Source organism: Mytilus trossulus, chromosome 9 (assembly GCF_036588685.1).
Source record: "Mytilus trossulus isolate FHL-02 chromosome 9, PNRI_Mtr1.1.1.hap1, whole genome shotgun sequence".
Taxonomy (NCBI): domain Eukaryota; kingdom Metazoa; phylum Mollusca; class Bivalvia; order Mytilida; family Mytilidae; genus Mytilus; species Mytilus trossulus.
The window spans coordinates 71,757,419-71,785,065 of record NC_086381.1 but is presented as its reverse complement, the minus strand read 5'-3'; the positions used below and the strand labels follow the sequence as shown (position 1 = coordinate 71,785,065).

The 27,647-nt window shown below is 32.1% G+C and overlaps 1 protein-coding gene across 5 annotated transcripts in view; it reads left to right on the top strand.

Moving 5' to 3' along the window:
* The window catches only part of LOC134683344 (uncharacterized), a 42,212-nt gene that overhangs the window by 4,423 nt on the left and 10,142 nt on the right, over positions 1-27,647 (top strand). For 2 of the 5 annotated variants that reach the window (XM_063542587.1, XM_063542584.1), the window contains exons 2-16: positions 2,749-2,794; positions 5,738-5,828; positions 7,317-7,479; positions 8,664-8,889; positions 10,329-10,395; positions 10,983-11,045; positions 12,940-13,011; positions 14,034-14,090; positions 14,466-14,522; positions 15,907-16,011; positions 18,825-18,965; positions 19,450-19,503; positions 20,729-20,869; positions 21,979-23,622; positions 24,361-24,438. In XM_063542587.1, the coding sequence (XP_063398657.1) occupies positions 2,749-2,794; positions 5,738-5,828; positions 7,317-7,479; positions 8,664-8,889; positions 10,329-10,395; positions 10,983-11,045; positions 12,940-13,011; positions 14,034-14,090; positions 14,466-14,522; positions 15,907-16,011; positions 18,825-18,965; positions 19,450-19,503; positions 20,729-20,869; positions 21,979-23,622; positions 24,361-24,438 (3,005 nt within the window). Of the gene's footprint in view, positions 1-2,748; positions 2,795-5,737; positions 5,829-7,316; positions 7,480-8,663; positions 8,890-10,327; positions 10,446-10,982; positions 11,046-12,939; positions 13,012-14,033; positions 14,091-14,465; positions 14,523-15,906; positions 16,012-18,824; positions 18,966-19,449; positions 19,504-20,728; positions 20,870-21,978; positions 23,623-24,360; positions 24,439-27,647 lie in introns of those variants that run through there. The other 3 variants (XM_063542586.1, XM_063542585.1, XM_063542589.1) reach the window with 3 other exon arrangements.

The following is a 27,647-nucleotide window of genomic DNA, read 5'->3' as shown; positions in this document are numbered from 1 at the left end:
CTTGACCTCATTTTCAGGATAACTATATTAGGCATGTGTGTACCTTGCAAGGTCCATGTCCATCAGACAGTTTTCACTTGACCTCAACCTCATTTCATGGAGCAGTGAACAAGGTTAAGTTTTGGTGGTCAAGTCTCATATCTCAGATACTTCAAGCAATATTTATAGTGTATTTGGTGTATGGAAGCACTGTAAGATGTACATGTCCAAATGACAGGTGCCATCTGACCTTGACCTCATTTTCATGGTTCAGTGGAATAATAGTTTTTGTGTTTTGGTCTGTTTTTCCTTTATGCAATAGGTCTACTATATTTGGTGAATGGAATGATGGTAAGGTGTACATGTCTAACTAGCAGTTGTCATCTAATCTTGACCTCATTTTCATGATGAAAGCTAAGTTTTAAAAAAATTGTCTTTTTTATGATACTGAAAATTACTATCATATAAAAAAGAAGATGTGGTATTATTGCCAATGAGACAACTATCCTCAAAAGACCAAAATGACACAAACATTAACAACTATAGGTAACTGTATGGCCTTCAACAATGAGCAAAGCCCATACCACATAGTCAGCTATAAAAGGCCCAGATAAGACAATGTAAAACAATTCAAACAAGAAAACTAACGGCACTTCATACTATATATATATCCAATAGGTCAACTGTATTTGGTGTATGGAAATATTTAAAGATCTCTATGTCCATGATGTCAGTCGTGTAGGTTTTATTTGACCTCGACCCCATTTTCACGGTTCATTGCTCATTGTTAAGTTTTTATAAGACTCCAAAAAATTTTTTGGATTGTATAATGGTATGATGTTGTGTGTCTGACTGTGTGGTCGCTGTCCGGAGACACATTGGTTTAATAACTTTAGTTTGAGTGAATAGATCTTCATGAAATTTTTTCAGAAGATTCAATACCACAAAAATATGTTGGAATTAGGGGCCAAAAAGAAGCATGTTTCTGGTTCCAAAACAATCAAGACAATAACTTGTGTTTTAAGTGTATGGATCTCTCTGAAATTGTACTACAAGGTTCAATCCTGCAATGGATTTTTACCATTTTTGAAGGGCTTCCTTTTTTTTAATTTTTTAAAATTTTGAACTTCGTTTTAAGAAGAAATCTTTAATTGTGCACATAGTTTTTTTTAGATCTTTGACCACATAAATTTTGTGACAAAAACCTATATTATGTCAAAAATTTTATCACAATCCAAATTCAGACAGAATCAAGCTTGAATATTGTGACCAAATTTGCCCCAACTGTACAAGGTTCAACCACTGGGGTCTTATAAAGCTGTGCCCTGCGGAGCACCTGGTTGTCTTTTGGTCTGTTAAACTATAAGTAGTAGGTCAACTATATTTGTTGTTACTTGTATGGAGGAATTGTTAGCTGTAAATGCCTGTCTGGCATGGTTCATTTGACCTTGACCTCATTTTCATGGTTCATTTGTCAATGTTTGATTTTCTTGGTTGATGTTAAGTTTATGTGACAGTTGTAATAAAACCTTTATATTTACATGATTTATGACCATCAACATAATATCAGTGATTAGTTAAGAAGGAGAGACATTTCAATGTGTACATGTGCACTCTTGTATCATTTCATGATGGTCATTTGAGACTTTGAATTACCTATTTTTACAAGAATTGTAAACTTGTACAACACCTGCCCTGGGTGTATTAGTTGCTATAAAAGTCTTCTGAACTTAAAGGTAACTGACAGTGACACTATGTAAAAAGGTAATTGCTGTAAATTGAAACAACAGCTGCTAACATGGCTAATGCAAATATATCAAGAAATTTTCCAGAATTTTTCTTTTGTAATTTACAAAGTTTCATCGTAAGATTAAGCTGGTTATGCTTCATTTGTCATGTTTATATTTCTTTCCTGTAGTCATATAGCATTTAATAGTACCCTTAAGAATACTTGTTTTGATCAAGGAAGGCTGCACTATCATATGTGATGTTTTTTATGTACACCTAAAGGCATTGTAAAGTATTTGGTAATTTATGGGTGTTATTCTTATATCATAAACACAGAACCCAAAAGGCTATAAGCTACCAATGTACCCTATTGTCGCCTACATGAATAATTACTTCACTGTTAACCTAAATTTACTAATCTGTATCAGCTAGAATATTTTCTTTAACCTTTGGTTTAATAGATAAAATACATGACATCTTTTGTTTTGTTGCCATCTAAGACATCGTTCAGCAGGTTTTGAGCTAATTTGGCACAAACTTAAACCCTCTACAACCCTATTAATGGTCAAAAGGCAAAGATGGAAGAGTCAAAATATTTACACTGTGAACAGAACCCACCTCCTCTTTGTTGAAAACTTTTAAACTAGCAATTACTTATTTTAAACATCAGTTAATTTATACCAAATATATAAAAAAAATCTTATACAAAGTTTCCTTATCTTTTGAGCTTCCAGCTTACCAATCGAAAGATTTTGCAATGTTTTATGACCAGTAAATGAAAATAGCACTCTCCATACAAGTCACAATTGTATTTGAAGTAAGGTTACCACAGGAAGATCTTCAACACAGAGCCCTGGCTCACATCAACAGTAATTAAGCTATACCAGGGCCCCAAAATGGAAAGTGTAAAAACTAGCTCTTTATGTCTGCTTACTAACAATTAATATATATACAAAATATGTGCCTATACATGAATATACATTGTAGTATTAAGCCTATCAATTAAATTTGTAGATTATGATAACTTATTGATTATTCCAGGGAAAGAAGAAGTACAAGATTAAATAACACAGCAAATCAGAATACTGTAAGTTTGATCATTTCACAATTTCTTTTCTAACTAAAATTGTGCCCACTTTTTGGCAATTCTTTAATTTTCTTATAATTAAAATTGGTTTTCAGCACACTTCCAGCTGACATTTAAGATTATCTGTGAATGAGTTTTTTGTATTCGTTTCTGGATAAAAGTAATGATTATCAAATGTTAAGTTCATTTTTTTCTGCCATTCTTGTCAGACTTTCTATTTGAAAGATATGCACATTGACAAAAAGTTGAACTTTCAAAATCTGTTAATGAATACTTGAAAGATCACTGACATTATGGAATTTCTGTTGATAAAATTGTGATCATGTAATCTTTTTAATGTAAAATTTGGTGCAAATGTCAAAAATAATTGTATTTATAGCATCTATGTCTAGTTTCAGTGGAAATACCACATCAGAAAATGAAGAAAGATTAATTGGTTTGACAAATATATATGCCTTTCTAAAGGTGGTTTAACTGTATTTAAAATGTATACTGACATCTGATAAGTTTCAGATACTTATGCATGTTATGATAAAATCGAGCAATGGAAAAATTTCTCACCCTTTTCACAGTGTATCCTAAACTCTGTCAGACCGACAAAATGTCATACAAAAATCATTCGAAATTGCTATGAGGATGGATATAAAAAAAATCTTAAAATGCACAAAAGAGCTGCAAGTATTATTATACTTGATAGTACATGTATAGCATTTTCTTGGTTTTCGCACAATGACTTTAGTTTAAGTAAATAGAAATCTATGAAATTTTGACACAAGGTTTATGACCACAAAAGGAAGGTTGGTAGTAATTTGGGGAATTTTTGTCCTAACAGTTTAGGAATAAGGGGCCCAAAGGGTCCAAAATTAGACTTTGTTTGATTTCATCAACATTTAAATAATTGGGGTTGTTTGATATGCCAATTCTAACTGTGTATGTAAAATCTAAATGTTTGGTCCTGTTTTCAAATTGGTCTACATTATTAAGGTCCAAAGGGTCCAAAATTAAACTTAGTTTGATTTTGACAAAAAATGAAGCCTTGGGGTTCTTTAGTATGCTGAATCTAAAAATGTACTTAAATTTTTGATTATTGGCCCAGTTTTCAAGTTGGTCCAAATAGGGGTCCAAAATTAAACTTTGTTTGATTTCTTCAAAAATTGAATAAATGGGGTTCTTTTGATATGCCAAATCTAACTGAGTATGTAGATTCTGAATTTTTGGTCCTGTTATCAAATTGGTCTACATTAAAGTCCAAAGGGTCCAAAATTAAACTTAGTTTGATTTTAACAAAAATTGAATTCTTGGGGTTCTTTGATATGCTGAAATCAAACATGTACTTAGATTTTTGATTATGGGCCCAGTTTTCAAGTTGGTCCAAATCATGATCCAAAATTGTTATATTAAGTATTGTGCAATAGCAAGAAATTTTCAATTGCACAGTATTGCCCAATAGCAAGAAATCTTCAATTGCACAGTATTGTGCAATAGCAAGTATTTTCAATTGCACAGTATTGCGCAATAGCAAGAAATATCTAATTGCACAATATTGTGCAATAACAAGAAACTTCAAATTGAGTTATCTTTCTTTGTCCAGAATAGTAGTTGAATCAACTTAAATCATTGTTTTATACAATATACAATGTATATTCACTTTTACTACCAAATGATAAATTCAAACAATCTTTACCATTCAGTGATAACAAGCACTTTCTTTTACATTTTAATATTTTATGATGTATTTAAATGAGTAATTATTGTTGCAAACTCCATTAGAAATTTGAATTGAGATTGGTTTTGGAATAAAGGAAAGGGGGATGTAAAAAAAAATGGGGGGTCAATTTTACTCATTTGAAATTTTATAAATAAAAAGAAAATTTCTTCAAACATTTTTTTGAAAAGATTAATATTCAACAGCATAGTGAATTGCTCAAAGGTAAAACAAAAATTTTAAGTTCATTAGACCACATTCATTTTGTGTCAGAAACCTATGCTGTGTCAACTATTTAATCACAATCCAAATTTAGAGCTGAAACCTCTTTATTCTAGCATGTTAAAAATTATTTCTGTACAACATGTTTGCATTTTTTATCAGTTTTTGTTCTTGAATATTATTACTCACTTTAGTTTCCTGAAATTGACAATGAGCAACCTCAGTCTGATCTGTTTAGGAAATAATGGTTTAATTTCTTCTTTGTCCGTGGACACGATGTAATGCAATGTTTATGATAGCTGAGCAATAATATTTCATCTAAATAAAAATTTAAGAAATGTCATGAATTCAGAATAGCATATCAAACATTTTGTTAGAAAGGTGAAATATATATTTTTTGGAAGATTTTTTTTTCTTTTCTTTTTTGAACTGACCAACCTGAGTTTTTCATAGGAAAAATCCGTAAACCAAAAAGTTTAAAAACCCTGGCCTTATTGTGCATTTACATTTTGGACCCTGAATTGAAATTAGTCCATATGAAGCTTTGAAGAGTTAAAAATTAAACTTTGTTTGAATTCAACTAAATTTCAGGGCTGTAACTAGCCCCTTTTATTACTGAGGCAAAATATATTTGCCAAGCATGGTGAGGCGAAATTTTTTTGGTAAGGGGAAGCTCTGAGAAAAATAACTCAAAATCGTGTATTCTAAGCGTTTCCCTGACTCCTTCTTAAATAGAAATGCAAATCATTTTTAGTAATTTTTTCGACAATATTATGGTCTCAAAGAAATAAAATAGATTCATTGTTATTCAAGACTTTAAAGTTTTACAGAAATTAAAAAAACATTAAAAGACTGATATGTAGGATAAAGCAAAAATCGTAATTTTCATAATCATTAATACTTTAATTTTATAGAATATTTGTTTTTATTTGAAGGTTGAGGAACAGCTTTGTAGAAATTTCTATTTCTAAACTATCTGATGAATAAAAAGCTTTTAATTCTCTATCTTTTTACAGGAAACATTTCCTGAAAATCAGGCTGAACAATATATCAGGTTGAAGAAAGACAAAGACGGTTTTGTTGTAAGATATATAGATGATACAATTGGTAAGGATATATATTTTCATTGGTTGTAGTTATTAGCTCACCTTTCGTGAAAGGACTTGTGAGCTTTTTCAATCACTTGGTGTCCGTTGCCCTTGTCCATCATCCGTCCAGTGTTAACAATTTTAAAGACTTTCTCCTTTAAAAACTTCTGAACCAATTTTAACCAAACTTTAGTTAAATGATTCTTAGGGTATCTAGTTTAACTGTTTTGTCAAAAAGCATGGCAGTTATGGCTAAAAATAGAAGATAGGGGTAAAACTGATTTTTTTGGGGTATTGCCTTTGAATTGATAATTTTAGAAAGTTTTGCAGTTTTTAGTTATAATCTTGAATATTATTATAGATAAAGATGAACTGTAAACACCAAACATGTTCAGCAAAGTTAAGATCTACAAATAAGTCAGTATGAAACAAAATTGTTGATTAACATCTTAAGGAGTTATTGTACTTTTAAAGTAGATTATTTTTATGTTGCCTTGATGGAGTCTAAAAGTGAGACATAGGTATGCTGTTTCCAGCGTCAGCGGCGACGTAATGGTGTCAACAATGTATAAGTTTGTGATTTTAGTTTAGTTTATGAAGAACGGCAAGGGTTAGGTCAACCAAATTTGGTATGCAGTTGTATAAGCATTGGCACATCTCATTTCCATGGAGATTATTTGACCCTGCCCCCTCAGTTATGGTTTATTGACTTCAAAACTTTTGCTTATTTTACATGTACAAATGTATTAGTTAGTGATAAGGTCAGTTTATGGGGAACCACAAATGGTAGGTCAATGATATTTGGTATGCAGTTGTATACGCTTTGGCACATCTCATTTCCATGGAGAATATATGGCCTTGCCCCTTAGTCCAAGAATTTTGGAACTTATCTTAGTTTACATGTATTAGTTTGTGATTAGATCAGTTTAAGATACACTGCTGATGGATTTTTTTGCACCAAAGGGAGATAATTTAGAGCTTTTATCATGTTATAACATTTTAAAAGTCATCTAGGTCCAATTGATTCTTTTGGTTAATATTTGTTCCATATCATAAAGTTATTACTGATGGTGTAATAGATAAAATTTGTAATGAAAAAGAAATGTTTAGCTTTTTGCTGCAATTTTTGCACCCGCAAACCTCCTTAAGACAATTTTTCTTAATTTGAAAAAAAATGATGGAGTATAAGAAGGAAAATTAAATGTGAGCAATTCAGGCTCTTGAGAGCCTCTTGATTTCTTTTTACTGTAAGGTTGGTAACGGTTGAGATTTTATATATATTTTGTTAAACACTTGTTACCACTTAGTCATATTACCACCTTTACCTTATTTATCCTGTGTCAGAAACTATGCTGTGTAACTATATTCAGAGATATATCAAGCTTGGACAATTATTAGAGTCTGTACATTTTCTTTTTGTTCATCTATACCTCTAATGCTTAATCATTAAGGAACCTTTTGGATTTCCCTTTCTTAACACCTTTTCAATTCTATGGTTTTTAAACAGGAAAAGGGGTGTTTGCTGAAAGATCTTTTAGCAAAGGTGAATTTCTTTTGGAATATGATGGGGATCTTGTTTCGAACAAAGAGGGAACTAGGAGATTGGAGGAACATAGCAATACCTTTGGCTGCTATGTGTTTTTTTTCAAGTATGGAGGCAAAAGTTTAAGGTAGGTGTTTAGCCTTTTTTACTTTTAGCTTTCCTGAAAGGAAATGTGAGCTTTTGCCATCACTTGGCGTCCATGGAATATACCTGTCGTCTGTCGAGTGTCAAACATCTCCTCTGCTACATGTGAGTCTACCATGATGAGTTACAGATAAAGTTTATGTTTTGTTCTGCTCTGATGAATTTTGCCAAATATGTAGGCTTTGTTTTGCTTTGAAGATTTTAACAGAAACTACGGGATTTAGACTGAAGTATATTTTGAAAAAATAGTTGTACATACTTTTCCTGTAGGCCAACATAATTTAATTTGTATAAAGAATATTTCATTACATATTAAAGAAATAGTGTTTATCTGTTAGGTTTATTATTTAGCTAACAATTTGTTTCAATATGCAGTGATCATGGCAATCAGAAAACATAAAAAAACAGTATTTGAATAATGATACTCAGACACTTTATGCATGAAACTAGGGGTAAAAATGAGATTGAAATATTCACAATTTTACCGCAACCATTGTTAATCATGCATATATTTAGGAGCAGTGAAGACACCTTTATTTGAATTTGTTTTTGATTAGTCAGCAGGTCAAATGGTCATGGTCACACTTACTGGATGAAATACAATGTTTCTTTTGAAAATTTGTTTCAGATGCATAAGTTCTTTAAGCCTTTGTTACACAGCAAAATTGTTCTTGAATATTATGACATAAAGAAAACATCCCACTTACTATCATTCTTTTTCTATATAGTTCTTTTATGATATCACTGAATAAACTATGAATTACTTTGGGAAAGTTTAAGTAAACTACATGTAGTATGCTTTGTTCTGAATTCTTGCAATTGTTTTACTAGTCATTTAAGTTCATTCTCTTCATTAAAATGTTAAGCAGTCATAATTTTTTGCTTATCTTATTAGAAATGATTTTAGATACAAAAGTAGAATAGTTTAATTTTCAGTTCTAACAGTCTTCATCATGTTCATGGCTAATAAGAAAATTACATAGGCATGATAGGTGAAGACTTTTAGGTAGGGAAGAGGACTGTTGATTTTTGGATTTTGGTGTCAGTAGTTATATATAGGTCAAAGGTCAATGTCACCCATACTGACATACAAGTAGTCATCTGAAAATTTTGAATTTTACCTTGAAACAAACATTGTCATTTTTTTTATCTCAATCATTATTTTAGCATAGATGCTACTTTTTCTAAACAAATGGGAAGGTTTGTTAATGATGGAGTTGGAGCAGATGAGAATGCTTTAATGAAAAGAATTGTTGTGGATGGGAGCCCACATTTAGTTTTATTTGCCAGAAGGGATATATATATAGGAGATGAAATCAGATATGACTATGGTGATGTTAGTCGAAACCTCCCATGGAGAAAGAGACCACAAACAGATGAAAAAAAAAATACGGTAATTTCAATTTGAATTGAAAAAAACGGTCCCATATAAATATGTTTCTGTTACCGCCAAACAAAGATGAAGACTTACAGTCCTTTTATAATCATTTGTCATTCTTTTTTACATCATAAGTGGTGTAGATATTATATACAAATTGGTACTTAGGTTTCAGTTATAACAGACACACAGTTTTTGTCTACCCTGCAACTGTAGTTGCAAAAGCAAGACATAGCCATCCTACATTCCATTGTTGTCCACAAATATTCACTCTGTGGTGAAAGTTTTTTAAATTAAAATAACTTTTTTCAACTATCCCAGATTTCTACAAATCTTGCAGTAGGTGAGACACAGGGTTCACGGAACCCTTGTGGAACCCTTGTGATTTTTTTTATGAATTTATCTTTCTTTAAGTGTTTACTCTTAGATCGATTGTGATTTTTCTGAGAGTGAAAGTGTTATACTTAGATATAAAAATAAATCTACATACGGTTGCGTTGGTATATATATTCTTCGAAATGACGGCCTTTTGGGGTTTCATCCATATTCTCAAATAATTTGGCAGAACTTGAAGATAAAAAACAAAGAAATATATTCCATGTTTTCATGTCATTTTTCTGAAAAGATAAATCCTGTTTCCCTTGTCTTCAATCAAAATTTTATTTTCACATTTCTTTGGTTAATGACTTGTGACATGTGGGTATTATGTTTTCTGGTCTGTACGTCCGTTCCTCTGTCTGTCTGTTTGTCCGCTTCAGGTTAAAGTTTTTGGTTGAGGTAGTTTTTTATGTAGTTTAAGTCCAATCAACTTGAAACTTAGTACACATGCTCCCTATGATATGATCTTGCTAATGTTAATGCCAAATAAGAAATTTTCCCCTATTTTCACAGTCTGCTGAATATAGAAAATGATAGTGTGGATGGGACATCCTTGTACTGGGGACACATTCTTGTTTGTTATTGAAATTGTTAAACCTATCATTTTAAGATAAAATTGCAATGTTAAGGCACTAGTTCCCGATCTATCTTGATTGTTCAAATTTAAACGCAAGCTGTTTTTTTTAAAGATCAATTTAATTCAGAGCAAGTGATAACAGGCTCTAACATTTCTCCAATATGAATGTGTGTTAAGCAATCATCCATTTATTTATCTGCATTTGCTGTGTGGCAGAGTGATTTCATGTGTATAACAAAGTTACTTAAGTAAGACATAGTTCAATTCTTTACTTATACTCTCAGTTCTGCACTGTTAACAGGATTCTGAAAATGTGTGTTTACATTTTATTATTTCCCTATAATATGTGTCATTCTCATGCAAGCTGGGCTTTTTCAAAGTATGCAGGTATTCACTTGTATGAATTGTGTTATATCCCAACAAATGATACTTTGTTGATATTTACTTTATTTATGTGTAAACTTTGTAAACTTTGTAAAATTAAATGTATATCTTACAGACATTGAAAGAATGTTGTGTTTCAATAAGAAGACTGGAGATTAAAGATGATAGTCATAAAGTGGCATGTATGTTATATGAATTTGTATAGAAGTTCTGAGCTAAAGAATGTACTTGGGTGAAATTTAAAAAGTCTAGAATTTAGAATTGATAATATAAAGCAGAAGAGCATTAAACAAGGAACAAGACAATAGCAATCAAAACCAAGGAGTAAACAAAGACTCACAAAACCAAAGGACATTAAATAATAATTAAGAAAAAACATGATCTCCACTAAAAACCGAGAGTGAAATCAGGTGCTCTGGAAGGGTAGGCATTTCCTGTACCGTACATGGCACCTGTCATGTTATTTCTTTGTTCAGTTCGGTTATGATTGAAGGTTATTATGAAACATTACAATATAACAATATCAATATTTTTTTCCGAAGTACTGGCTACAAGGGTACTGGTGATAAATATTACAAAATGTAAAATTCTAACATACAAGTTTCACTGATGAGAAATCTAAAAGTTAATGAGTTACACATAACACATATTTTGCACATATTATTTATTTTGTTCTTAAAAAGATTGAGTTTGGTTAGGTTAAATTGATATGTTGAGTAAAACAGCATGCATATATTGTTAATTCTTTCATAATCTCAATTATTCATAGGCAATAGAGAGGCATATTCTGACAGTGATAGTGATATTGAGAACTTGACAAGGAAACATAGAGGTATGTCTTTTATTATCATATACTTAGACTAAATAACATATGATTTTTACTGTATGATAATATCATTGAATTACCGTAAATTCCATATTTTTCGAATTGGTCCTTAGCGGGCTGATATGAAAAGTTCCGGAAAATACACTTCAATGCTACGTTTTTTTGTGAAAACTATTACAAAGTAGTGTACAAAACAATCATTTGGATACTGGAAAGTATATTTTGTGAAATAATAAAAACAAAAATAAAAAAACCCAACAAATTATTAAATAAATGCATTGTTTAAAAGTTTCAAACATAATTTAGAAAGTTACTTTAAAAAGTTGCCAAACAGTCTTCATTATGTGTATTGTTAATTTTTGTTTGTTTTTGTCGATTCGTCCATATTAAAATGTTTTTCTTCTCTATTGAGGCAAATGATAGAAAAATTTCATATCGAATTTACTAAATTTGGGGTCTGACGTCCGTGAACTTTTCAATCTTTAAACTTCTATTACAGAACCATGTAAAAGGATCAATATACGAATCAGTTATTTTTTCTCCATGGTTGAAGCATATGATAAAAAGATCATAACATGTCATTTTGCCAATCGCATGTATTATCAGCCATCGGTCAATATCAGCCCTCGAGCCATGCAACTCTTGGGCTGATATTGAACCTAGGGCTGATAATACATGCGATATGAAAAATGCCATGTGATAATCTGATAATACCACATTCCTTTTGAAATTGTATTCAATATCAATTCGCTATAGGTCCAGGTTGAATCCACCATTTTTTTACATTTGAAAATGTCTGTACCAAGTCAGGAATATGACAGTTCTTGTCCATTCGTTTTTGATGTGTTTTTTTTTTTGTGATTTTACTTTTTGGTATTGGACCTAGTTAGAAGCATAGTAATTGTATGCCCCAGTGAAAGTTATTTAGTAATAACCTTTTGCATTTGTACACATAACACTGAATGTTTAAGGAATAATTAATCCAAGAATTAAAATTAAGAAAAACATTCAATATGTGACCAACCAACACATAAATGCATGAATGTGCCTACCACATGAGTTAATCATCAGAGTTTTTCAGTCAAGCTTTTATTTTTATGCCCCACCTAGGATAGTAGAGGGGCATTATGTTTTCTGGTCTGTGTGCCTGTTTGTTCATTCGTTCAGTCTGTCTGTTTACATGTCTTTATAGCTTGTTGTTCTGTGTGAGCCAATGCTCGATTTTGAAGGCTGTTCCTTGACCTATAATAGTTTACTTTTATAAATTGTTATTTGGATGGAGAGTTGTCTCATTGGCACTCATACTACATCTTCCTACATCTTGCTAATGACTTGAGTTACTTTCATATGAAAGAGTATATTATATATTGTTAATATCAAGTTTTTAGCTTACCTGGTTAAAATCTCCAGGTGGCAATTGAGATAAATAGAGGTGGATTTAGAGGGGGCCGCTCCTCCTTTTCTAGGAAAATTTTGGTTGACTATATTGAAAATCACTGAAGCATGACTGTAGACTGTAGCACTTATGAAAACTTCTGGATCTGCCACTAATGAATTTTTCAGATAACTTGAAAATACTTACATAAAGGAAAAAAAAAAAAAAAAAAAAATACTTACATGTAGATAGCAAATGGAATATTATCTTCCATAGTACTATAAAAATCAAGTAACTCATGCAACTAGTTGATTTCATTTAAGAATATAAATATTCAAAATATAAAACCTTAACCTTAAAAGCTTTAAATTTTCTTTCATGTGAAAAGCGTATCATAAGATTGGAATAAAGCTTTGACATTGGGATGTCTCCTATTTTCAAACTGCCAGACCCCATATTTATTTTTGATTAGTTTTAATTGAGATAAACCCTTAGCAAAACATTGCATACACTCTTGTTTTTTAGTTTTGAAACTACCATCTGATGATGAAGATGAGGAGAAACAAGAATTAGACCTAAGTAATGAGAATAAACAAGGTAACTTTGAATAATTAAGTGTATCCATACATCTTTCCTACATGGTTCAATTAATTCACGAAATCTAGAGAACATTTCATAGAATATTTACAGAATTCGTTCGAAGCAATAGCATCATTTGCTGAGCTTGTTTAAGATGTTTTACTATATCATATATATGCATTTTCTTCCTGTTAATTGAGTGTAAAGTTTGAATTTTTGTGTTCTTTTTTTGTATCATTTTCAATCATCTACATTCTAAAAATCATTATCACACTGCAGGTAAATTATCATGTTGTGATTGGTTAAACACTGTCACATGGTTACCCCCTATGGATTTGTAGGGGGTTAGCTACGTTGTAACTTCTGTCAATGGTGACTTCATCTATTGATGTTGTTGGGTTTCATTGTTTATTTTTCTTTGGAACCCAGCAGGAAAAGTCCTGTTTGCAATATTTTCTTCATACAGTTTACTACTGACCTGTACAAAACCATAGAGGGATATTAAATCCGCCTGCCTCATCACCTATGTATTTTACTAACCCTCTTTGGATCTGTAGGGAGTCAGTAACAAACCATATAATATAAGTTATATGGTTCGCTACTGACCCCATACGGATCCATAGAGGGTTAGTAAAATCCATAGGGGGTGAGGCCGGAGGCCGAGTCCCCTATGAATTTTATTCACCCTCTATGGATCCGTAGGGGGTCAGTAGTTAACCGTATAACGAATTTATCGGACGCTGGACTTTTTCTGCGGCGTTTTGTTGAAAAATAAACAACGAAACACAACAACATTAATAGATGACGTCGCCATTAACGCGTCACGAACCCCATATGAAACTTACTAACCCCATACGGTCTCATAGGGGGTCACCACGTGACGGCGTTTAACCAATCACAACGTGATAATTCATCTGTGGTCCGATAACTTATAATATTGGGACTGATAAGTGTGCTATCCTTGTTCAAGGCCACATTTATATTTGAATCTGGAGCCATGATTTATCATATGTCATTATATTTCTCCTGTTTAATTTTAGTATTGAATCAACCACCAGAAGATGAGGAAGTTGGTAGTAATATTGGGGTTAGAGAAGGTAATGTGAACTTTGTAAAAATCATGCTCAAATTTTATTTTGGGAACAATGAATTTTGTATTGCTATGCAATACTCTCAGTGTGCTGGATACTATCCATGCCATTCTGTTTCCACCCTTATTATCTTAAACATTATCATAGATGTAGATAAACTGTAAAACGCAAAAATGTTCAGCAAAGTATGATTTACAATTCAGTCAATATAACTTAAATTGTTAATTTGCCTTAAAGAGTTATTAGCGTTTAAAGACAATTTTAAACAATTTGTTCATCATGTTTGTTAACTTTAGATAATCTTCTCCTCTGAAACTACTGAACATTTTGCAGCCAAACTTATTTTAAATGATCCTTAGGATGTTTCCTGTTTTATTTTAGTTTTGATACAACCATTAGAAGATGAGGAAGAGGGCAGTAATATTGAGGTTGAAGAAGGTAATGTGAACTGTTGTTCAGGTATATTTCCGATTGTGAATGGGTTTCGGACATTAATTGTCTAAATCAAGCCAGAGCTTTGTCCTTAGTATAAATTTGCTTGGCTGTATTTACTTTTTTTATGACCCTGTCACAAAGTGGTTTGGGCCATATAGTTTACCCTTGTCTGTCTTTCTGTCATTCAAACAGCAAACTTACTGGCTTTTAAGCTCAGGGGGGCCATAATTTGACGTCTGTCGTCTTTGTCGTCTGTCATCGTAAACTATTTAAAAAATCTTCTTCTCTGGAACTACTGGGCCAAATACCTTCAAACCTTAACTAAATATTCTTAGGGTATCTTGTTTGTAAATTGTATCTAAAGTTTTGATCCATCGACAAACATGGTTGTCATGGCTAAAAATAGAACATAAGTGTAAAATGCAGTTTTTGGCTTATATCTAAAAAAAATCGATTTCACAGGCTGATATATTTTTATGCCCCACCAACGATAGTAGAGGGGCATTATGTTTTCTGGTCTGTGCCTCCGTTCGTCTGTTCGTCCATTCGTTCATTCGTCCTGCTTCAGGTTAAAGTTTTTGGTCGAGGTAGTTTTTGATGAAGTTGAGGTCCAATCAATTTGAAACTTAATACACATGTTCCCTATGATATGATCTTTCTAATTTTAATGTCAAATTAAAGTATTGACCCCAATTTCATGGTCCACTGAACAAAGAAAAAGATAGTGTGAAGCTCAGGTTAAAGTTTTTGGTCAAGGTAGTTTTTGATGAAGTTGAAGTCCAATCAACTTGAAACTTAGTACACATGTTCCTTATGATATGATCTTTCTAATTTTAATGCCAAATTAAAGTATTGACCCCAATTTCACGGTCCAGTGAACATGTAAAATGATAGTGCGAGTGGGGCATCCGTGTACTATGGACACATTCTTGTTTTGGGTTTATTTGAAGGAAAGATAAAGTTGGGTATTAAGAGTTGCAGCTCATATATATGGATAACAATAAAAAAAAATATACTGGAAGACATGTACTCAAATTCATATGAAAATCAAACTTCAGATAAATTTAACTGCTAGTATACTGTTGACAATATATGCCAAAATTTCAGAACCTCACTTAAAAAACAATGATTGGTACATGAAGAGTTGTAAAGCCAGACTGTACAAAACATCACTTTAATGATCAATTGACATGGTAAAGGACATATGCATGATGTTAGGTACTCACACTTCAAAGGCACATGTTATTTTACAGAGTCATTTTACTATGTTTGATTTGTTCTTCATGAATTGAGATTATTCTAAGTGGCATTCCTTATTTTGTTTTCCAAAATTTTGTAAAACAATTATAGAAGCATTATTTATTTTTTCTTTTGTTATTTATTGCAGAAAAATCTGAAGGGGAAACTGAAAAGCTATTTGTATGTGCCCTATGTGATAAAAAACTAAGAAGTAGAGAATCATTTCTGAGCCATATGGGTGTGCATTTCACTGGTAAGAATTTGGTGTATTTAGATTTTTTTATGCCCCACCTACAATAGTAGAGGGGTCATTATGTTTTCTGGTCTGTGCCTCCATTCGTTCGTCCGTCTGTGCGTCTGTCCATCTGTCCCGCTTCAGGTTAAAGTTTTTGGTCAAGGTAGTTTTTGATGAAGTTGAAGTCCAATCAACTCGAAACTTAGTATACATGTGCCTTATGATATGATCTTTCTTATTTAAATGCCAAATTAGAGTCTTAACCCCAATTTTACGGTTCACTGAACATAGAAAATGATAGTGCAAATTTCAGGTTAAAGTTTTTGGTCAAGGTAGTTTTTGATAAAGTAGAAGTCCAATCAACTTGAAACTTAGTGTACATGTTCCTTTGATAACATCAGTCAAATTTTAATGCCAAATTAGAGAATTTTTCCAATTTCATGGTCCACTAAACATAGAAAATGATAGTGCAAGTGGGGCATACGTGTACTGTGGACACATTCTTGTTTAATGTGAAATGAATTAAGAATTTAACGCTAGGTTTACTTTAAGTTGCAACTTACACTGTCATTGATTTAATGTGAGAGTGGGACATTTATGATTTGAAAAATAAGAATAACTGTATTTTGCAAATTGGAACAAAAATGTATTTGATATTTGAGGTATGTGTGAAAGTGTAATATTTTATTAGAAAAATCAACATATGTTGACACTGGTGACAAAATGGAGGTCAAGATCAGTATTGATGATTTTCACTATTACTGTTCAGCAGTTTTGGTTCTTGTGTTATTGAAAAATTTGGGGACTCAAATAAATGTTATAAAAGCCAGTTTATTGTCAGACAGCTCTTGTTTGAACTGTATACAAAATGTTATTCTTTAAAGTTTTTACATCAATAGGTATGAAGTTTTAGCCACTTTTACAAAAGTCTTTAATTTTAGACTTTTGTAAAAGTGACTCAATTAGATAATATTTCATTATGATAAACTAATTTAATACTGCTCATATAGGATATTTTACATTTCTTTGAAGCCCCTGAGGCCAATCTTGGTAAGGGTATAGAGTTAATTAAAGTTTGTAATATTCTTCTGAACATTAAGTCAATTGATATGTTGTGTAATGTCATGGTAACACAAATATTTCACTTTGAAAGCACCAACAAAAATGTCTTATTTCCAATATTTGCACTGTTTTTAAAGATACCCAATTTAGAGGGCCATGTCAGGAACCTTTAGTTGTATATTGGTATCATGTTGGCGGCGTCCTCGTCCGAAAACATTTGGTTTTCACACTCTAACTTTAGTTAAAGAAAATAGAAATCTATGAAATGTTAACACAAGGTTTATGACCATAAAAGGAAGGTTAGGATTGATTTTGGGTGTTTTGGTCCCAACAGTTTAGGAATTAGAGGCCAAAAACAGGTCCCAAATAAGCATTTTTCTTCGTTTTTGCACAATAACTTTAGTATAAGTCAATAGAAATCTATGAAACATTAACACAAGGTTTATGACCATAGAAGGAAAGTTTGGATTGATTTTGGGAGTTTTGGTCCCAACGAATTAGGGGCCCAAAGGGTCCAAAATTAAACTTTTTTGTTTGATTTCATCAAAAAAATGAATTATTGGGGTTCTTTGATATGCCAAATTTAACTGTGTGTTCAGATTGTTAATTTTTGGGGTTCTTTGTTATGCTAAATCTAAACATGTACTTAGATTTTTGATTATGGGCCCAGTTTTCAAGTTGGTCCAAATCATGGTCCAAAACTAATATGTTAAGTATTGTGCAATAGCAAAAAAATTTCAAATGCACAGTACTCAGCAATAACAAGAAATCTTCAATTGCACAGTATTCCGCAACAGCAAGTAATCTTCAATTGCACAGTATTGCGCAATAGCAAGAAATATCTAATTGCACAATATTGCGCAATAGCAAGAAATTTCTAAGAGCACAGTTTTGCTATATAGTAAGAAATATTCAATTGCACAGTATTGTCTCATTTTCAAATTGGTCTGCATAAGGTCCAAAGGGTAAAAAATTAAACTTTGTTGGATTTCAACAAAAATTGAATATATGGGGTTCTTCAATGTGCTTAATCTAACCATGTATTTAGATTTTTAATATTTGGGCCCAGATCAAATTGGTCCACATTGAGGACCTCAATTTGAGATCATTAGGGTCTAAAATAGAACATTATTTGATTTCATTAAAATTGAATTCTTAGGGTTTTATAATATGCTGAATCTAACCATGTGTTTAGATTTTGGATATTGGACTTAATAGGTAAATATCTAATTTAAATTTTTTAAGTTTTTAAGTTTAAAGTTCTCAGACCACACTCATTTTGTGTCAGAAACCTATGTTGTGTCAACTTTTTAATCACAATCCAAATTCAGAGCTGTATCAAGCTTAAATGTTATGTTCATACATGCCCAAACTGTTCAGGGTTTCGACCTCTATGGTCGTATCAAGCTGTGCCCTGTGAAGCATCTGAATACTGTTTAGATTAGAGATGTTGTGTTTTTGAAACATTTATCTGATTTCACTTTTTATTCTAAAGATAATAGTTTGTATGACAGCCGCTATCCTGGAAATAAGGCATTCAGCTTAAATCCTTAGCAATAAAGTAGCACCTAGGCAGTGAGTTTATTGCCTACATAATGTTAGGCATTAGTCTTAAATCCTGAAAAATATGTGCAGGCATATAACTCAATTCCTAGGTGTTAGCTTATTGACTACGATTTAGGCTTCATACTTAAGATCACTTTTTGCCACTACCATATACATGTACAAAACAATAAATAACAATAGCTATTGATTTTATATTTCTATAGATAATGTAAAGAGAATGCTACCCAAATCAAATGATACTACAGAACACATACCTGCTCAAATTGAAATGAATAGTCAAGAGACAGCCAGTTGCAGTGAAGGACCAAAAAAGGATAGAGGCCCACCACTTAAATCCTCTATGGGTATATTTATTTGAATCATTTTTTATGTAGGGTTTGTAGAACATTAAGAGTAGATTTTAGTAATTATCTAAACTAGGCTTTTTTATGAAGGTAAGAATGTATTTTTTTCAGTGATCTGAATTTATGAATTTATTTAATGAATAATGTAAACAAGTCCAAATCTTTGTGTTCTTGAAATTTCATAACAAATTGACAACATATTGTTGGGTTACCGACCCTGTAATGATGATTATTTTACAGTTTCAATTATTGTCTTGAATTTATCTACAGGAAAAGTGAAATTGAAAAAAGTAAAAAAAAATAAGCAATTAAAATCTACAAAAAAGTAAGAATGACTGAAATTGTCAACCATCTTTTATAAGAGTTATTGCCCTTTTAAGAAGATATTTAGACAATTTTTGGGTGTAATCCTAGTTTTTACAATTATTTGTGTAGCTTATTTGCAAAATTTCAGTGATTTATAATATTTTTTTTTTTATGGCAGTTGGTTTAGATGCAGGAGATGCCAGTCAAAATGAAAGTTACAGTAAAGATGGAGGTAAACAAATTTATGCTTTTTTGTCATTTTGCAGTGATTTCAATTGTATTGATTAATATTAACAGAGTTCCTTGAAAGCTTTTTAGCTCACTTTTCCCTTAATATAATTAGACCGTTGGTTTTCCCTTTTGAATGGTTTTACATCAGTAATTTTAGGGCCCTATATAGCTTGTTGTTTATGTGAGCCAAGGCTCCATGTTGAAGGCCATACATTGACCTATAATGGTTTATTTTTTTTATGAATTGTTATTTGGATGGAGAGTTGTCTCATTGGCACTCACACCACATCATCCTATATCTATTAAGTTTTTGCAATAACTTGGTGTCTTTTGTCGCTTCTGTTGTCCGTCCTTCAGTGTAGACTATTTCAAAGATCTTTTACTCTCAAACTACTTTACCAATTAAAGCTGAATAATTTTTAATTGATTCGCTAATAGGGTCTTTGCATCGGAACTTAACACTTTTACTATAATATACCAGTTGTTGGCATGACACGGGTTATGTTCTTCTCATATATGTTATGATGGTATAATTGTGTGCAGTGGAAATGCACAAGTTCTTTCAAACTGACATAACATTTATTTTTTATTTTATAGAACATAGAATAAAAAACTGTTCTACTTATTCCAAGCAATCATATTTTCTTTTCTTTTAACTTTGATGTCACATCTATCTCTGAAACAATTTTAAATTGAATAAATCTATTGTTACAAAAAAGAATAGATTTTTACCACAGGGTGTGAAGAGCAGGGTTTCTCGAAACACTTGCTTCTACATCCAGAAAGTACAGTCCATTGTTATTCATAACAATAAATTTTTTTTAATAGCATAAACAGAAGTGATTACTAGGATAGTGTTCATTACAATTGCATAAAACATTCAACAGCTATTTAGATTTGGATATTGGGCTCTGTTTTTAAGTTGATCCACATTAGGGTCCAAAGGGTCAAAATTAATATTGTGAGAGGCTATTTAATTTTGGGCCTGTTTTCAAATTGTCATCTTTGAGGTCCAACATACAAATGTCTTCTTTTAGAGAATCACTGAATGGAATTAAACCAAACATAGCAGGAATGTGCCTTATGAGGGTGACCAGATTTTTTTTTTTATCTAGGACAATTAAAGTACCTCTTCCCCAAGTCACTTATTCTTAAAAATGTCAAATTGTTTTAAATGACAGTCAATGTCCAAAATATCTGTTTGATATATTTTTATTTTCATACAGATAATATTGAAAGAATATCACCTGCATTCAATGATACTTCAATACGCATACCTGCACAAAATAAGATGAATTGTCAGGAGACAGCCAGTTGCAGTGAAGGACCAAAGAAAGCTAGAGGCAGACCAGTGAAATCATCTACTGGTATATTTATTTCATTAGATTGGATGGTCTGTTTGCGAAGCAATAAATTTGAGATATTTGATATACTACAGAAATGAATTTGAAATTGATAACATATACTTTTATAGCCTATAATATGAACACAAAAATATGTTGTAATGATGAAAGAACCCTCCATCCAAGATCCAAAAGTAGTGAATATAAGCAATATAGATCATACTGACTTGGGACAGGTATAAAAAACCGCTCAACAATACGCACAATATGCACAGTAAAACTAGTAAGAGAGGTCTGAATTTGATGTCAGAATATGAAACAAAAGAAAATAAACAAAATGACTTTAATATTTTTCCTTAATCTGTAGACTATCTGCCTTGTGAAATTAGCTTTCGTAATGATGATTTTACTTATCATTTTTTGGACCACAAGGGTTGTCCTGCCATTTTTGAAGTTATAAATGAATACTGTACGCAATTGAGTAATTCACTTACAGAAAAAAGAGGGGGGTGTCATGAACCATCATTCCAAATTTATATGTTGGGTCATAGTATGATAATTTGAAGTATGTATGTAATCTTTTATAAAAAAATCTTCTTCTCTGAAACATATGTGTCAAATTTATCCACAATTCTCATTAGGTTATTTGGTTTTAAAAATGTGTCGAATGACCCCACCTGCCAACAATAATGGTGGCCATAGCTAAGATCAGAACATAGGCGGAAAATGTAGATTTTAGTTTATCTCCAAAGCATTTAGAGTAAACACTGACCAGTTCTACAACACATTGTTTGGTTGCTGCCCCTGAGCTAGTAATTAACAGTAATTTTGTAGTTTTTTTTAGCTCACCTGGCCCAAAATAATCTATGGTAATCTTTTCCTGAAGGTAGAAAATCCTAAGTTAAACCTATCTTACTGTTAAGTGCAATGTCTTTGTTTTTGGTAAAAAAGCACATGCTCAACAATTATTTTTAAGCTTAGAAACAGTTTTATTTTTGTAGGCGGAATACAGTCCTCAGCACATCTCCTGCTTTCATTATTCCCTAAACAGAAAAATTAAATTAAAGTCATGAGTGGCTCTCTTTTATTGAATGAGTTTTTATTAACTTGATTCTTTTAAATGTTTCTTTCAGGAGAAAAAAGCAAATCAACAAGGTCAAAACCTTACAGACCCTGCCCTTTCTGTGGTCTCCTTATGGCTAGATTGTCCAATCACATCCTTCGCAAACACAAAGATATTCCTGAGGTCAAAGTTTTAAAAAGGCTGCCCCATCAAGATCAAGTAAAGCAAATGGCTAACCTGAGGAAAGAAGGTATTTGGAAAGCTAATTTAGACCAGGTGAAAAAAATGGAGGATGAAGGATCTCAAGCAGAAGTAAAATATTTTAAAGAGAGGGAGCATGGAGCAGGTCAACTTGCTTACTGTTCTTTATGTAAAGGTTTTTTAACAAAGTCTTACTATAAGAGACACAGATCCACATGCACTGCAGTTGAATCTACAACAACTACAGCGAAAGCCTTAGATCCAGTGCATATTGCATCTCCAAAGTTTACTTCTTCATTTAACTTTGATGTTCTAGCAAAATTCCATAATTCTGAGGTAGGAAATTTATGTAGAACAGACAATCTTATAACATCATTTGGGCTGCAGATGTATAGAAATGTGGAGGCTAAGAAAAGTAAAAAAGAAGAAAAAAGAAAATCAGTTATGTCAGATATGAGGAGACTGGCACATTTATTGTTAGAATTTAGAAAACAATGTGAGATAAATGGTGATGCTGAGGCTAAATCAGCTGTAAACATGTTTGACAGAGGCAATTTTCATTCGTTGGAGTCATCCATTTTAGCCCTAACAATAAATGAAGAAACTGGGCACACAAAAGCAGGGCTAAAAATCGGATATGGCTATCTCATAAAGAGAGTTATCAAATATCTCACTGGAGAATTTCTCATCCAAAAAAAAGATGCTGAAGTTGATGAGATTAAGCGCTTCGGAGATCTATTGGAATTTTGCTGGCCAGGTATATTTGGGGATGCAGAATATAAAATAACTGTACTAAGACAGAAAGAATTGAGGATGCCATCTCGCCTTCCAGATGAGGATGATGTTAAGATGTTGAAAGAATGGCTGGAAAATAAAATTAAAGACATTAAAACGAAATTCCAATTTATAACTTCTAATGAATATGCTGAGATTAGAGATTTACTTGTATGCAGATTAACACTATTTAATGCTCGAAGAGGAGGCGAACCTGCTAGGCTTTTACTATCAGAATGGGATGATGCAGAAAATGGGGTCTGGTTTTCGCAAGATTCAGTGGAAAAGGTGGAGGACCCCATTGAGCAAAAATTATTATGTGAATTAAAGATTGCATACCAAGCAGGAAAAAGAAAGCTTGTGTCACTGTTAATACCCCAGGATTGTTGGGATGCCATTAGAATCCTTGCAGATGAAAAAGTTCGAGATGATGCCGGCATTGGGAAAGGAAATAAATTTTTATTTCCCACAACTGCTGGTAAAGATGAACATGTAATTGGATGGAGTTGTGTAAAAAAATGTTGCAAAAAAGCCAGACTTAGCAAGGACATCACTGCTACTGATATGCGACACAGGGCTGCAACTTTATATGCTGCAATGGACATCCCAGAAAAAGAGCGCCGATTATTTTATTTACACATGGGGCACAGTGCAGACATGAATAGAGATGTATACCAGTGCCCTGAATCCGTGAGGATAACAACATCTGTTGGGAAAGCTCTTCAATGTTTAGACAGGGGTAAGTACATTGTTTAGGATCATAACCCTTGGCTAGCAAAGATGTAGTTGAGTTTTTGATGTCATATAATTACAATAGTTTTTATAATAACTCCCCTCCTTCATAAAATCAGTCTTGTCATTCATTCTATCCATGCACTCCATGAAACTTTGCATACAAGATTAGGCGTCGTATGTATAGATATAAGAAGCAAGACAATAATGGGGGTAAGTCCCAACATTAGAGTTTTACATGTTCATAAAAATAAAATGTGATATATTGTCAGTGAGACAACTCTCCATCCAACAGTAAGTAGTAAATATAAACAATTAAAAGTCACAGTACAACCTTCAGCATGAGTCCTTGACTCACTTTGCTACAAATGGCCCTAAAATAACTTTTATAAAACAATTCAGGCAATACAAACACACAGTCAGATTTATTTAAAACGCCATAATGAAATATTATATGACACAATTAAACATAAGATATATATATATACATAAACTATAAAGGTCTAAAAATCAGAATTAAGAGATACAATATAACTGAAGATGCTGGAGCCAAAACAATCAATTTTAATGAAAACCTACTAGTTACACTTGTCAAATGATGAAGACAAATATATATCCTGAACCAAATTAAACCTATAGATGAAAAATAAGTGTCTTAAGATTTTTGCAAGCAGATGTGGTTCTCAACTCTGATTGAGGTTTGCCTTTGCGTTAAATGTTAATGCTGAAAGTTCAATTTTTTTTGCAGGAAACATGAAAGCTTCCTCATCAAAAGTTGCAGAGACTGGTCCAAAAAATCCAGAAATTACCTTCTCTCTTAAAGGTTAGTCAAATTTAATTAGTTAAATGGTTAGGTACATACAGTACTGTGAAAGTACTTTAATTCTTGTGGTTTGAGCAACATTTACATCTTCATTGGTTTTAAGATTCATTGATTTTAGTTTTTCAAAAAAAAAAATTGAAAAATTTAAGCCATTACATATGAAGATTACAAATTGTTTGAATTGACAGAAACTGCAAAGTAAACATTGACCCATGTAAGTTATAACAAACTCACTTAAACCCTGAGATCTTGTGATCAACAGATTAAAGACCATCAAAGGTGTTAATTAGGTCACCTAAAGAAAACAGTAAAATGAACTTTTGATATAAATGTATCTTGAATTTTAAAATAATTCTTATCAAAATCAAGCCCAGGATAAAATTACTATTTCCCATATGTACGAGAACTATGAGGATATAAAATTAACACTTTATCGTACTAGCATCTCACTACCAGAAATCTGACTTTCATTTATCAAAATTTTGTTTTTATAATAATTAAAAGATTAAAAGTTGCAGTTTAGATTATTAAATATTAAATGGGTATCATTCTGCATGCAGTTGTAGTTCATAGTGTGTTTGCCCTGTGACTTTTTTTTTTATAATATTCTGTACTTTCACAGTTTACTAATTATATATGACCAAAAGTGATTAAGTTATAGTGTAAAGTGGTTTCCTTGCGTAAATTATGTTTTTTTTATTATGGTACATTATCAGAGGAGTGTTTATATTTTATGTAGTTTTCTTTTGTTATTCATATTTTTATATAGTATTTGTATTGTTGTGCTGACTGGTCTTTTCCATTTAGTTGCTCTCTAATATATCCTATTATGTCTTTTACTACTTATTATATATGAATTTCATTCAGTCTGCCTGTAGATGGATGTCTATCTGTTGGTCAATACATTTTTTTAGTGCAACTCTTTCTCACATTAACAATGTTTTGATGAAACTTAACCTTGGTACTGGCATTAAAATACAGATATTGTTTTAATTAATTTGCTGTTAGTCTGATATATGATTTGGAATTTATCTTAAAGGGACATTAGCTGTAAAATTGAATTCATGTTCTCTGATTTGAATCAAATTCTCATTTGGGATTTATAACTATGTAAAACATTTATCCAAATTATAAAAAGTCTAAAATTAACACTTTACCGTACATTTGCTCAAAATATGTAGCTTTATTTTTAGGCAGTTTAACTGCCTTATACAAGCACCCTGGATTTGTGTTCTACCCAATAATTGCTGAAATACTTGCCATTGTTATTATCTAGCTGGATTTTATGTTATTTATAACTTATTGGACAGTTTTTCATACTTTTAATTCTGATTTACAAAAAATATGACAAGAAACACCTTAAATGATCGTCGATTTTTCCAAAAGTTTTGAAGTTGCACATAGGAAGTAGAGCACATATGTAGTTTATTATCCCCTGAGCTTTTGGCTAAGATGTCAAAAACAAATGTATGAAATATTTAATCGCTGAAAATCTCTAAAGACAAATAGTTTAGATTTCCCTAATGGCAAAAGTTGAAGGAATCAAATGAATTATAAGGGGGTCTCTAGGGTAACTGTATACCATCCTGTTTAAGAACTTGGAAACATTTGAGATCCTCAACCCTAAACCATAATTATTCATGTATTGGACAATATACTAGTAACTAATCAAATGAAATATAGGGGGGTCCCTGGGGGTCACCCACTCCTCCTGTTTGAGAACTTCATAACCATCAAGATCCCCACCCCTACACCATATATATTCATGTATGGAACAATATAACAAATCATATTAAATATAGGGGAAGTCCCTGTGGTCACCCCATCCTTCCTGTTTGAGAACTTTGAAACAGTGGGGATCCCAACCTCTAAATTAAATAAAATATAGGGGGAGTCAATGCAGTCACCCCACCCCTCCTGATGGAGTTATTGGAAACAGTCAAGATCCCCAACTTTAAATTAAACCATATATATTCATGTATGAGAACTTATCAAATGAAATATAGGGAGAGTTCTTAGGGTCACCTTACCCTCTTCTGTTTGATAACTTAGAAACAGATGAGATCCCCATCCCATAACCATATATATTCATGCATTGGACAATATAACAAATCAATTGAAATATAGGGGAAGTCACTAGGATCACCCACTCATTCCTGTTTGAGAACTTTGAAACAGTGGGGATCCCAACCTCTAAATTAAATAAAATATAGGGGGAGTCAATGCAGTCACCCCACCCCTCCTGATGGAGTTATTGGAAACAGTCAAGATCCCCAACTTTAAATTAAACCATATATATTCATGTATGAGAACTTATCAAATGAAATATAGGGAGAGTTCTTAGGGTCACCTTACCCTCTTCTGTTTGATAACTTAGAAACAGTTGAGATCCCCACCCCAAACCATATTAATTCATATGACAAGATAAAAAAATAATTGAAATATAGGCGTAGTCCCTAGGATCACCCCACCCCCTATTGTGTGTGTTTTGAGAACTTGTAAAAGATTGAAATACCAACTCCTAAACCATATTCATTCCTGTTTTTCATTTAAAAAAAGACTGAATGACATACAAATGATAGTGCAAGTGGGGCATTCATGTACTTTGGACACAATCTCGTTATAATTACCTGTCATTTTATTCCAAACGTAGACATCATAGACTTGGGGTGAAGGTGGGGGTCATTTACATTTACTATGAACTGGTCAGTCAGACCTCACCTTTGATCCCTGTAGTAGTAAACATTTGTCTGATTTGTGTCTCATACCTTTTGTACTGTAGAACACAAACTCAGTTTTCTTTTCAGGAAAGCAAGTCCATTCATACTTTTACAAGCTCGTACTAAAGTCAAATTGAAATACTAACAGTCAACTTATATGGACATTAACTATAAACTAGAAGAACTGCAATCATTGCGAATTTGTACCACTGCAGACTCATGACAGCGAAAAAAATATACTTGATATATGTGTTGCTTTTGAAAACCTTGATAAACTATGAATTATTTGCATAAATGTACAATTATATATGAATGTTTAATGTTTGTTCTTTTAAATCTTTGAAAATAAATTGAAGCAATATTACCACAGTTTTCATAATTATGTTTGCCTTGGTTTTTGGTTATCTGCCTACAGTGCTTACAGCGGTTTTATTTGTGTACATAAGCCTAGATGCCACCTAAATAATTAACTGTTGAGTTGATCTTCAA